The following is a 12214-nucleotide window of genomic DNA, read 5'->3' as shown; positions in this document are numbered from 1 at the left end:
AAATGTTTGTATTGCAGAATTACAGAAAACAACCAGATAAGTGTAAATTATGCAATGTATTAAGCTCAGAATCTTGCTGGAAGACTTTTGTTAGTTGATTTATTGAGTGCTTACCATTTCCCAGGCTCTCTGCTAATCACTAGTGACAAGAATGGGGAAAAATGAGAACGGATTTTCAGGAGTAGAAAATCAAGGGGCATAAGATTTGACTGCAGCAGAATGGCTATTACTAAAAAGTCAACAATGGATGATGGCAAAGCTGTGGAGAAAAAGGAATGCTTTTACATTATTGGTGGGAGTATAAATTAGTACAACTGTTGTAAGAGAGGGTGTGGCGATTGCTCAAAGACCTAGAGGCAGAAATACCTTTTGACCCAGCAATCCCATTACTAAGTACATAACCAAAGGAATAGAAATTGTTCCGTTAAAAAGACACATCCACTGTCTGCATTGCAGCACTATTCACAAGAGCAAAGACATAGAGTCAACCTAAATGCCCATCAGTGATAGACTGGATAAAGAAAATGTGGTATATAAGCAACGTGGAATACTATGCAGCCATAAAAAGAAATGAGATCATGTCTTTTGCAGTGACATGGATGGAACTGGAGGACATTATCTTAAGCAAACTAACACAGAAACTGAAAACCAAATATGACATGTTCTCACTTATATGTGGGAGCTAAATGATGAGAACAAATGGACATATGCAGGGGAACAGCAAACACTAGGGCCTGTCAGAGGGGGTTGGGAGGAGGAGAAGATCAGAAAGAATTGCTGATGGATGTTGATCTTAATACCTGGGTGATGGAATGATCTGCAGCAAACCACCATGGCACCTGTTTACTTACCTATGTAACAAACCTGCACATCCTGCACATGTACCTCTGAAGTTAAAATAAAAGTTGGAAATGAAAAAATTAAAAAAAGATTCGACTGCAACTTCAGATACACTTTCACTGGAAACATTGCCTAGAAGAATTTGTTGCTGGAGATAAAATAGAATTCTCATATTTAATAATATAGTATTAAATGTGCTTCTCAGTGCAAAATAGTTTTGCTGCAGGCAGTGTGGTTGTGTGAAAGGAAGTAAGATTCCTGTGCAAGACTGTCATAAATGTTAAGTGAAATTATACATGCACACATACAAACACACAAAAATACACACAAACTTGCATAAATCAGAATGTGCTACTGTGTACTTTTGTTATTACCTTATGATATCCTTACTTTAAGAAATAATCAAATTTGAAATTGGCTATGACTTTATTTTCTAAAAATTGTATGAATTCAGTCCATGTTAATTTCCCCAAAATATGAATCCAGGGTCTTTGCACAATGCAGCCTCAGATCTAGGACAGTATTTTATTTGGCCCAGAAGTTCTGACTGAGATTCAACTTAATTATATAAGACGAGAAAACTGAATAGGATTACGGAGAAAATTCTAAAAGCACATCAGAAGGAGAATAAAAGACCAAGGAAAAAAGACTCGGCTGGGCACAGCAGCTCACGCCTGTAATCTCAGCACTTGGGGAGGCTGAGACAGGAGGATGACTTTAGCCCAGGAACTTGAGACCAGCCTGGGAAACATAGGGAGACCCTGTCACTAAAAAACATTTAAAAATTAGGCAGATGTAGTGGTGCATGCCCATAGTTGCAGCTACTCTGGAGGCTGAGATGAAAGGATCACTTGAGCCCAGAAGGTCGAGGCTGCAGTGAGTCACGACCAGGCCGCTGCACTTCAGCCTGGGCAACAGAGAGAGACGTTGTCTCAAAAAAACAAACAAACAAACAAAAAAAACTCACCAGTGAAATACGTACTCACCAATGAAATATGTACAAACAGCAAGTATTTCTTTCCCCAAACCTTACTTTCTGCTTAAAGACATATGATGCAATAGACTGTTCAGGGACGGTCTCTGTGCTGACAAGCTCAACAACAGAGTCCTCCTTCAGGTAGGCACTGATGGATATGTGCTACTTGCCTTTCTAGATGATGGACATTTCCCTCTCTTCTCTTTATATTTTCATGCTGCCCTTACATGTTTCTTAGAAAATCCTCTTTGGGGCAGGGCGCAGTGGCTCATGCCTGTCATCCCAGCACTTTGGGAGGCCAAGGTGGGTTGATCATGAGGTCAGGAGTTCGAGACCAGCCTGGCCAACATGGTGAAACCCTGCCTCTACTAAAGATACAAAAAATTAGCCAGCCGTGGTGGTGTGTGCCTGTAATCCCAGCTACTCAGGAGGCTGAGGCAGGATAATTGCTTGAACCCAGGAGGCGGAGGTTGCGGTGAGCCGAGATCACACCATTGCACTCCAGCCTGGGCAACAAGAATAAAATTCTGTCTCAACAAGAACAAAAAAATTCTGTTTGAATATTGGCAAGTCATATATTTTTAATTTCATTTTATAGATGAGTAAATATACAGATTGTATACTTAAGACTGGTAAAATCAAAGAATTGAAATTATTTGCATAAGGCTAAAGAGCTAGTTTTTGGCAGAGCCAGGAGGACTATCTATACTTTGTTTTCTGTGTGTGGCTTACCATCCTGCACCAAAAACTGACTTTTCTCTTATTCTCTTGTCTTTATATTTCTGCTACATTTTCATTCCCTTATTTCCTATCTGAGACTGCAGCTTTCCAGTGGATCTACTCAGCCCTGCCATGGGCACAAAAGAACTGAGAGAGTTTTGCCAGGAACTGGCTCCTGCAGGCTCCATTTCAATTATACTTACAACATGTCTCAAGAGACCCACGAATCTCAGAGCTATTCCACAGCAGTTAGAGAGATCAAGGCCAATTTGGCAACACATGTTGATTTACAAGGGAACAGTGTTATCTGCTGAGACATAGCACTTGGCCTGTGCATTGGAGTCTTCTCTATGAGAAATGGAGCAACTTTTGCGGTCCAGCAGTTGATACCTGCTTTCTCAAAAGCTACTGGGACAACAGGAGGGGACCGTTATCTCTAGTCATAGCATCATCATTTCATTTTTCATTTAGATAATTTTCTGAACTTCCTTAAATTGTTTTTCCCATCAGGATTGCACAGCTAAGATTTCAACATTGAGCCATTGTCTGTGCTTGGTCAACTAAGCTTAGAAAGAAACAATGGATGTGGTTCTTATGAAGAAGAGAATAGCAATAACTGATTTAAATGAGGTTCTAAAATACTAGGAATAAAGTATGTATCATTATCCATTTTAAAATAGGTTTGCCATCAAAAAAATTGTAAATTAAAATGTATAAAGTGGAGAAAAACAATGTTAATTTGAATGATGACATGGAGCAACAGAAATTATCTCCAGCCCTCTCAAATAGAAAATAAATATATTAAAAGATGATTAGGTTATTTAGCCTTAAAAATAAATGAAATGCTGATACGTGCTACAATATGGATGAAACTTGAAGACATGGTGCCAAGTGAAATAAGTCAGACACATAGATGGAAAAATACTGTATAATTCCATTGATAGGAGCTACCTAGAATAGGCAAATTCAGAGACAGAAAGTGGAATAGAGGTTACCACAGATTGAGGGGAAAACGTAACGGGGATTTATTGTTTAATGGGTATAGAGTTTCTGTTTGGAATGACGAATGGGTCCTGGAAATAGATGGTGGTGGTGGTTGCACAGCACAATGAATGTACTTATGTCACCAAATTGTATTCTTAAGACTGGTTAAAATGGTAAATTCAATGTCATATATATTTTACCGCAATAAAACATAATATTTGAGTTAAAACAAAGGATTTTAGGTAGCTGAAGGACTCGACATGAGGACTGGAGAACCAAACTTGGTAGCTATGCAATGAGGAATTCCAGCCTGTATCGTGGAGCTGAATAATACAGAATGTCTGTCTCACCCTTGCCAGTCACTCAGCTGACACTGCTGATACTCCTTGCACTAGACCAGCCTTGAACCAGCAATTGGCACTAGTCTCAAGACTTCCTGAGGAACTCAACCTTATTATAACATTGTGCATCACCAAAGATAATTCTCTGTAATTTCTGCTTTATATTACATACTTCTGATTCAAAGTTCTGGGAGGGTACATCTGAAAGGTAGATCCTTGGCCATAACTATGTCATAGGTGCAAAAGAGGGTTGGCCAGGCACTGTAGCTCAAGCCTGGAATCCCAGTACTTTGGAAATCCAAGGCAGGCAGATCACTTGAACCCAGGAGTTCAAGACCAGCCTGGGCAACATGGCAAGACCCCTTCTCTACAATAAATACAAAAATTAGAGTGTGGTGGTGCATGCCTATGGTTCCAGCTACTTTGGAGGCTGAGGTAGGAGGATTCCTTGAGCCTGGGAGGTTGAAATCACAGTGAGCCAAGATCATGCCACTGCACTCCAACCTGGTGCAAGAGAGGAGAGCAAGACCCTGTCTCCAGGAAAAAATAAAAAGAATCTGGTAACAACATGCAGAATATTTCCAGTTGCCACTGCAAATAGCAGAGGAGCTATGTCTCCAAGATGTGCAATGTGGGAATCCTCTAAGCAAGGAAAGGTGTTAAGATAGGCAGGTATTAAGAATGAGAATGCCTATGTGGAAACAGTTTCATAAATTGCTAATGGAAATTTAAATTCATACATATTCCTACTAGAGAAAAATTTTTGTAAAGTGTAGCAAAAAAGTTGGAAAACTTTTAGGGAGCTAGCCAACATATAGAGTACTATCCAAAGGAAATAAGAAGTAATAAACGTTGGGTGTTGTGGATCACACGTGTAATCCCAGTGACTTGGAAGGCTGAGTCAGGAGGATTGTTGAGTCTAGGACTTGGAGACCAGTCTGAGCAATGCAATGAAACCCAGACTCAAAGAAAAAATAGGCCTTGTTTTGGGCTGCACAGGTCGTCATTAAGCACAGAAGAACTTATCCCCCAATTGTTGGCTGTGCTACCTGCAGACAGCCATCAACTTGCCTTGGAAAATGCTTTCACTAAATAAAGTCATCTTGCCCAAGGTCACAGCTCTTTTGAGAGCAATTTGTACCTGTGACTAGTTGACATGAGGGAGTAAAAGCTTTTCCCTTTTGCCTCAACTTGGCTTCATTCTGAAGGATAGCCCAGGTTCAGGGCTGGCTGGGCCAGCTAAAGCCTTCTTTGAGACAGCATCATTCCCAACTCCTCCAGCCTAATCCTGCTTTCTCCCATTCCATTAAACAAACAGGGGACCTGACCTGAAAGCCCTCCATAATAAACTTCCTGGCTGCTAAAATCCATCTCAGATTCTGCTTGCCCAGGAACCCGAACTGTGATACAGAGAACTGCCTTTAGATGGTATATACACCATTGTTCATCACTGCATTATTTTAGCCATAAACATTTTTGAAAAAAGATTTCATTGTTGAATCAGATATTAAGTAAAACATTATTCATTAATAAAATAGTATTGATGGCTGCATAATATTCTTATAGATTTGTGTCATATTACTAAGTAAAATTAAAAGCCATAATACAAATAGCATAAATATTAAATTAATACTTAACTTATATACCAGACAGAAAAGAGAGGAAAAGGTCATATTTCCAAGTGTTGATCGAAATCATACTTGGTGAGATTAGGAAAAATTTTTATCTTAGTACTTTCTCTTGTTTCTCAACTTTTCTATATTAAGCATATATTGTTTATTAAATTTTTTAAAAATTATACTTTCAGTTCTGGGATACATGTGCAGAATGTGAAGGTTTGTTACTATAGGTATACATGTGCCATGGTGGTTGGCTGCACCCACCCACCCGTCATCTACATTAGGTATTTCTCATAATGCTATCCCTCCCCTACTCCCCCACGCTGCAACAGGCCCCGGTATGTGATGTTCCTCTCCCTGGGTCCGTGTGTTCTCATTGTTCAACTCCCACTTATAAGTGAGAACATGTGGTGTTTGGTTTTCTGTTCCTCTGTTAGTTTGCTGACAATGATGGTTTCCATGTCCCTGCATAGGACGTGAGCTCATCCTTTTTTATGGCTGTGTGGTATTTCATGGTGTATATGTGCCAAATTTTCTTTATCTAGTGTATCATTCATGGGCACTTGGGTTGGTTCTAAGTCTTTGCTTTGTGAACAGTATCACAATAAACATACGTGTGCATATGTCTTTATAGTAGAATGATTTACAATCCTTTGGGTATAAACCCAGTAATGGGATTGCTTGGTCAAATGGTATTTCTGGTTCTAGAACCTTAATGAATTGCCATATTGTCTTTCACAATGGTTGAACTAATTTACACTCCCACCAACAGTGTAAAAGTGTTCCTATTTCTCCACATCCTCTCCAGCATCTGTTGTTTTCCTGACTTTTTAATGATCGCCATTCTAACTGGCATGAGATTGTATCTCATCGTGGTTTTAATTTGCGTTTCTCAAATGACCAGTGATGATGAGCTTTTTTTCATAGTTTGTTGGCTGCATAAATATCTTTTTTTGAAAAGTGTCTGTTCATATCCTTCACCTACTTTTTGATGGGGGATTTTTTTTTTTCTTGTAAATTTAAGTTCTTTGTAGATTCTGGATATTAGCCCTTTGTCAGATGGATAGATTGCAAAAATTGTCTCCCATTTTGTAGGTTGCCTCTTCACTCTGATAGTTTCTTTTGCTGTGCAGAAGCTCTTTAGTTTAATTAGATCCCATTTGTCAATGTTGGCATCTGTTGCCATTGCTTTTGGTGTTTTAGTCATGAAATCTTTGCCCATGCCTATGTCCTGAATGGTATTGCCTAGGTTTACTTCTGGAGTTATGGTTTTAGGTCTTACGTCTAAGTCTTTGATCCATCTTGAGTTAATTTTTGTATAAGGTGTAAGGAAGGGGTCCAGTTTCAGTTTTCTGCATATGGCTAGCCAGTTTTCCCAACACCATTTATTAAATAGGGAATCCTTTACACATTGCTTGTTTTTGTCAGGTTTGTCAAAGATCAGATGGTTGGAGATGTCTGGTGTTACTTCTGAGGCCTCTGTTCTGTTCCATTGGTTTGTCTCTCTGTTCTGGTACCAGTACCATGCTGCTTTGGTTACTGTAGCCTTGTAGTATTGTTTGAAGTCAGGTAGCATGATGCCTCCAGCTTTGTTCTTTTTGCTTTTTTTTCTTTTGGGGTGGAGTCAGTCTTGCTCTGTCACCCAGGCTAGAGTGCGGTGGTACGATCTTGGCTCACTGAAACCTCCGTGCCCTGGGTTCAAGTGATTCTCCTGCCTCAGCCTCCTGAGTAGCTGGGATTACAGGTGCCCGCCATCCTGCCTGGCTAATTTTTGTATTTTTGGTAGAGATGAGGTTTCATCAACTTGGCCAGGCTGGTCTCGAACTCCTGACCCTCGTGATCCACCCACCTCAGCCTCCCAAAGTGCTGGGATTATAGGCATCAGCCACTGTGCCTGACCAAGCATACATCTTTTTACAGAAGAGAATTAAATAAGTATTTTATTTTTGTGATTTGTCCAGATTTTAAAATAACATTGTCAAACTATTTAAAGTAACAAATAGTTTTAACTTTGTGTGAGGTGGGAGCAACATAAACGACTTAGTCATCTTAGTCATTTAATATTGAGATGTCAGATATATCCCAAGAGTATGGACTTTAATATGAGGTAAAGGAGATAAACCGTTTAATGTTCACAAGAAGTTGCCTTCACAATAAATTGTATACCGTAATTTTCATGCTTAGGAATTTTTTTATAACAATAGTATTTGCTTAGCATACTACTAACAGTAATAGTGATACTGTATTAAGTGTTGGGCATTGTAGCAGACCACCCAGGCCTAGTTGCTAAAAAGTGCCTAACATTGTCAAGGGAAAGCCTTTTTATGGAAGCAGCAAAAGAGACAAAGTGAATTCAAGGGCAGATGTGCCAACGTGGCTACAGATTTTGTTAGAGGTGTTTTCTCCTGAGTTGGGATCTTCCCTGACAAGGTGGAGCTCAGTATCTCCACACAGCTGTGCCACTCTTGGCTTGGTCCACTTTGGAGAAAAAAAATTGAGGAGAAAAGAATATGCAAGACTTGCTTATCACCCCAATCATTTCCATATTTTTCCATATTACATCCAGATGCTAGTGTATGCAAATTATTTAGCTTACGCTCAACAGATGGATTCTTTGAACAATGACATATGATGAAACAATATTAAAACTGATAATAATATTGGATGCACCAACTGAAAAATAGAAATATAACACTTAGGAAATAATGGTGTCTTTGAATGATGGGGAACATACTAGTCAAGTGGCTGAGAAAGCATGTACTTCTGAAAAATATTTACTGTGGGAAGCAGTAATAAAGTTTATACACATTTTGCTTTAATTTTTAAAATCACATCTGGAAATAGAAGTTAAAAACAGTTAATTGGTTAGCCTTTATAAAATTAAACTGATAGGAAAGAAGAGAATGTTATTAAGTAAACAAGAGAAACAACTATATAAGTAAACAAGAGAAACAACTATAAATTTTGAAATTAGTGAACAGGAGGACTGACAGTACAGAATATAAAAACCAGTAATTTGGAAGATAAATTTAAGGAATTATCCAAAATTACCAAGGAAACACAAAGTGAGAAAGAATATGATAAATGAGAATACTGGCTATCAGAGATTTCAAGCAAATCCTCAGTGCTAGTAAAGAAGGGAGAACAAATGGAAGAGACTAGAGACACAGAGAAAGAAAGGAAAAAAAGTTTTGCAGTGATGAAAGCCTATTAAATATAGTTAATTTTACCTAAACCTATCTGGAGCATTTGAAACATTATATGGTTTGGCTCTGTGTCCATCCCCCCAAATCTCATTTTTTTAAATTGCTATAATCTCCACATGTTGAGGGAGGGACCAGGTGGGAGGTGATTGGATCATGGGGGTGGTTTCCCCCATGCTTTTGTCGAGATAGTAAGCTCTCAAGAGATCTGATGGTTTTATAAGTGTTTGACAGTTCCTCCTTCATACACATCTTCCACCATATGAGATGTTTCTGCTTCCTCTTTCATCATGATTGTAAGTTTCCTGAGGCCTCCTAGGCCATGTGGAAATCTGAGTCAATTAATCCTCCTTTCTTTATAAATTACCCAGTCTCAGGTGGTATTCTTTATAGCCATGTGAAAACAGACTAATAGAAAATGTTTGTTCTCTACTTCCTTGTATCAGCTATCTATTGCTGCATAACAAATATCTCCAAACCATAACAACTTTAGACAACACATATTAATTATCATACAGTTTCTGTGGGTGTGTAATCTGGACAAAATTTAGCTGCATCCTCTACTTCAGGGTGTCTCACAAGGCTGAAGTCAAGATTCAGCTGGGAAGGAATCTAATTCCAAGCTTATTAAGTGGTTATTGGTAGACTTCACTTCATTTGAGGGTCGTTGAACTCAGGGGCTCATTTTCTTAATGGCTGCTAGCCAGAGGCCACCTTCAATTCCTTAACACATAGCAGTGATTTCCAATGTGACTAATAAAATCCTAATTATAATAATAACCCTTTCCATATTCTCTGACTGCAACCAACTAAAATTTGCTTTCTTTTCATGCATACTTCATTATTTTATAAAAAGCTAAAAGCCTTCCCAAAGGCCATATAAAACCAGTAATTTGGTGAGTTGTAATAAGTAGACAAACACTAAGGTATCTTAGAGTAACAACTGGATAAAAACATAATTTAACCTAATAATTTCACTGTTTTAAAGTAGACAAGGTAAAAATAACTAATGATGAAAACAGGTTTGGTGGCATATCTGAGGTGGTTAAATGTCAAATAAGCGGAATTCCCTTAAAGTTAGAAAGTTACGGATATAAGTGTGGAAACAGTATTGTGAAATCAAAGTCTGTTCTAAACTCCTCTGCAGTTGAGCTGAAAGGGAAACATTGTAGGACTTGGGTTCACAGTTCTATGATAAAACAATGGTTTTCCTGTCATTGCACTGCATTTCTTCTCTTCAAATAGGCCGTATGATGCATCTGCATCAGGGACCTAGTGACATCATTTAGGAACTTGCAGGCATGTTCACATGCCACTGCTTTTGAGAGTGTATGGTTTAGTTTTTGCTTGGGTTATGGTACATGGCTAGTTGTGGAGTCATAGATTTAAGATTTCCTGGCTAGTTGAGGAGTCATAGATTTAAGATTTCCATTCCATCAGTATAAAAAAGGATTAGGTGAATCTATTACAGGGGACAGGTATTAAAAAAAAAAACAACACCACCACAGAAAAAGTTCACAAGTTGGTCACGAGTACATAATGGCTTTCCAGGAAATAGGGATTTATTCCTGGGTCAGGGGAGGGTCTTCTGAAACCTCACAGGGCAGATAAAGCTCTACTTTTAAAGTTGCTCTTCTGCAAATGCCACATGGAGAAAAAGCCTGTATCCTTGACAGTGATTTGATCAGTGGACTCTGGATTTCACTTGTGAGGCCAGAGTGAGCTTATCTAGAACCTCATACTGCAAGGGTAAATGAACCATAAAAAGTTCCTCATGAAGCAACAGGCCTGTGGGGACCAGGTAAGTGATTGATAGAAATGGGTGAAGCAGACAAATAAATACAAGAAAAACTGTAGCTGTGATGATGAACTAAAGCATGTTCCCTGATTATGGAAACAGCTACTTTACTAGTTAGGATGATCTCTGTTGAAAGTGAGAGAAAATCCAATTCAAAATGGCTTAAACAAGAAGGAAAATATATGGCTCATATAATAAGGAGTACCAAGAAGTGTGAGGTAACTCCAGCAGTCACTGATCTACCAATTCAATGACATCATTGAAAGGCCAGGTTTTATTCTTTTCATCTTTCTGCTCTATCTATCTATCTTCTTCAGCCGTCATAATCACAGTGTGGAGCACAGCAGTACCAGCTAGAGTATTCAGATGCCCATATCCAGAAAAAGAGACGAGGAAAAATTTTCCAGAAGTGTTGTAACATAGTTCCTCTCTCGTCTTACTAGCAAAAAAAAAGGGAGGGGGAGGATTATAAAATCATCTCCAAGTCGACCACTAGCAAGGAAAAATGAGGTTATTTTAATTGACTTACTTAAAGGGATAGGGATTTATCCATGAGATAGATAGGATATTCTTTCCTAGAAGTGGACAGGTGAACAAAATTAGTGTTCTAAAAGCCAGAAAAAAGGGGATTATTTGGTAGGAAACCAATAGTGTTTGCTACATTACCCATCAACTAAGCTGACGGTTGCTATGGGCAATGTAAGTCTATTGTTGACAAAGCATTGGATTACTTTTTGATTACATCTGACAAAGCTGGGAATCTATTGTTTATGCAAGATCTCTCAATTTTTAAATATTAGCAATACATTCAAAACATGTAAAACTACTATGTGTCCAATATCAATATCATTCAGACCAAATATATTTGCAGTGCAAACATGGCCTACAGGTCACCAGTTTGCAACCTGGTTTAATTTAACTGACATTTTCTCCATTTAAAAAGTGAAAACCACTTTAACCATGCCAGTAATTAATTATACAAATATATATGATAAAACATTTTTAATTCATAGTTTTACTAAATTGTAGAAAACCTCAAATGATATAGCTAATAATGATTTCAGAAGCTCATCTAGGAAACAGATCGACAAAACAGAATTTTACATCATTTTCTTAACTGAGATTGTAATTTGACAAGTTAATGGTTAAAACAATCAAGATGTTGCAATCAATTGTACATTTAATGGATGTACAATTTTTCTTATTCCTCCAAGATTAGTGTGATGTTTTTATGTTTTGTTTTCATTAGAGAATGAATCAATTCCTATTACAGATTTTAACTTCGGAGATATTTCTTTACAATCATCTTCCTTCTTATAAGAATGGATAATTGAAATTTTAAATTCATGCAAAGGTTCTCAGGCATATGTTCCTCTTGAAAATTTTCTTTAGTCTCTTCAAAGTCTAACATGAATCAGAAAATGTTAACCTTCTTGAGTCGAGAGCAAATACTGGTGAGATATAAGTATATTTCTCTGCCATCCAGATTTTCCAGTTTTATAAGTATATTTCTCTGCCATCCAGATTTTCCAGTTTTCCAATTTGATAATTTAGCCATTAGTTCTTGCTTAGCTGTTGCTTCATGCTTTTGGATTTGAATCCTAAAAAAGACGTAACTTTTAAATGACCAACTTTCTTTAAAAATTTAGATATTTACTATTATGAAGCTGAACTATGAAGAAATTAAAATTATCTGAAGTCAGTTTCTATTTCATAGGTCACTTGATACAGCA

General features: G+C 37.9%; 1 protein-coding gene and 1 long non-coding RNA gene across 9 annotated transcripts in view; one reads left to right on the top strand and one right to left on the bottom strand.

Annotated features, from left to right (window-relative positions):
- The window catches only part of LOC134810844 (uncharacterized), a 78413-nt gene that overhangs the window by 21089 nt on the left and 45110 nt on the right, over window positions 1-12214 (top strand). The window lies entirely within an intron of this gene.
- Window positions 11587-12214, bottom strand: part of ADAM28 (ADAM metallopeptidase domain 28) — a 61303-nt gene continuing 60675 nt past the window's right edge. For 6 of the 8 annotated variants that reach the window (XR_010159454.1, XR_010159455.1, XM_054656593.2 and 3 more), the window contains one exon: window positions 11587-12082. Coding sequence is in view for 5 of the 8 variants with exons in the window: in XM_054656593.2 (XP_054512568.2) it covers window positions 12062-12082 (21 nt within the window). In the remaining 3 variants the exon portion in view is untranslated. The remainder of the gene's footprint in view (window positions 12083-12214) is intronic. The other 2 variants (XM_054656594.2, XR_008536670.2) reach the window with 2 other exon arrangements.

This window comes from Pan troglodytes, chromosome 7 (assembly GCF_028858775.2).
Source record: "Pan troglodytes isolate AG18354 chromosome 7, NHGRI_mPanTro3-v2.0_pri, whole genome shotgun sequence".
Taxonomy (NCBI): domain Eukaryota; kingdom Metazoa; phylum Chordata; class Mammalia; order Primates; family Hominidae; genus Pan; species Pan troglodytes.
The sequence above is the reverse complement of the archived record's forward strand: the minus strand, read 5'-3'. Positions and strand labels throughout refer to the sequence as shown.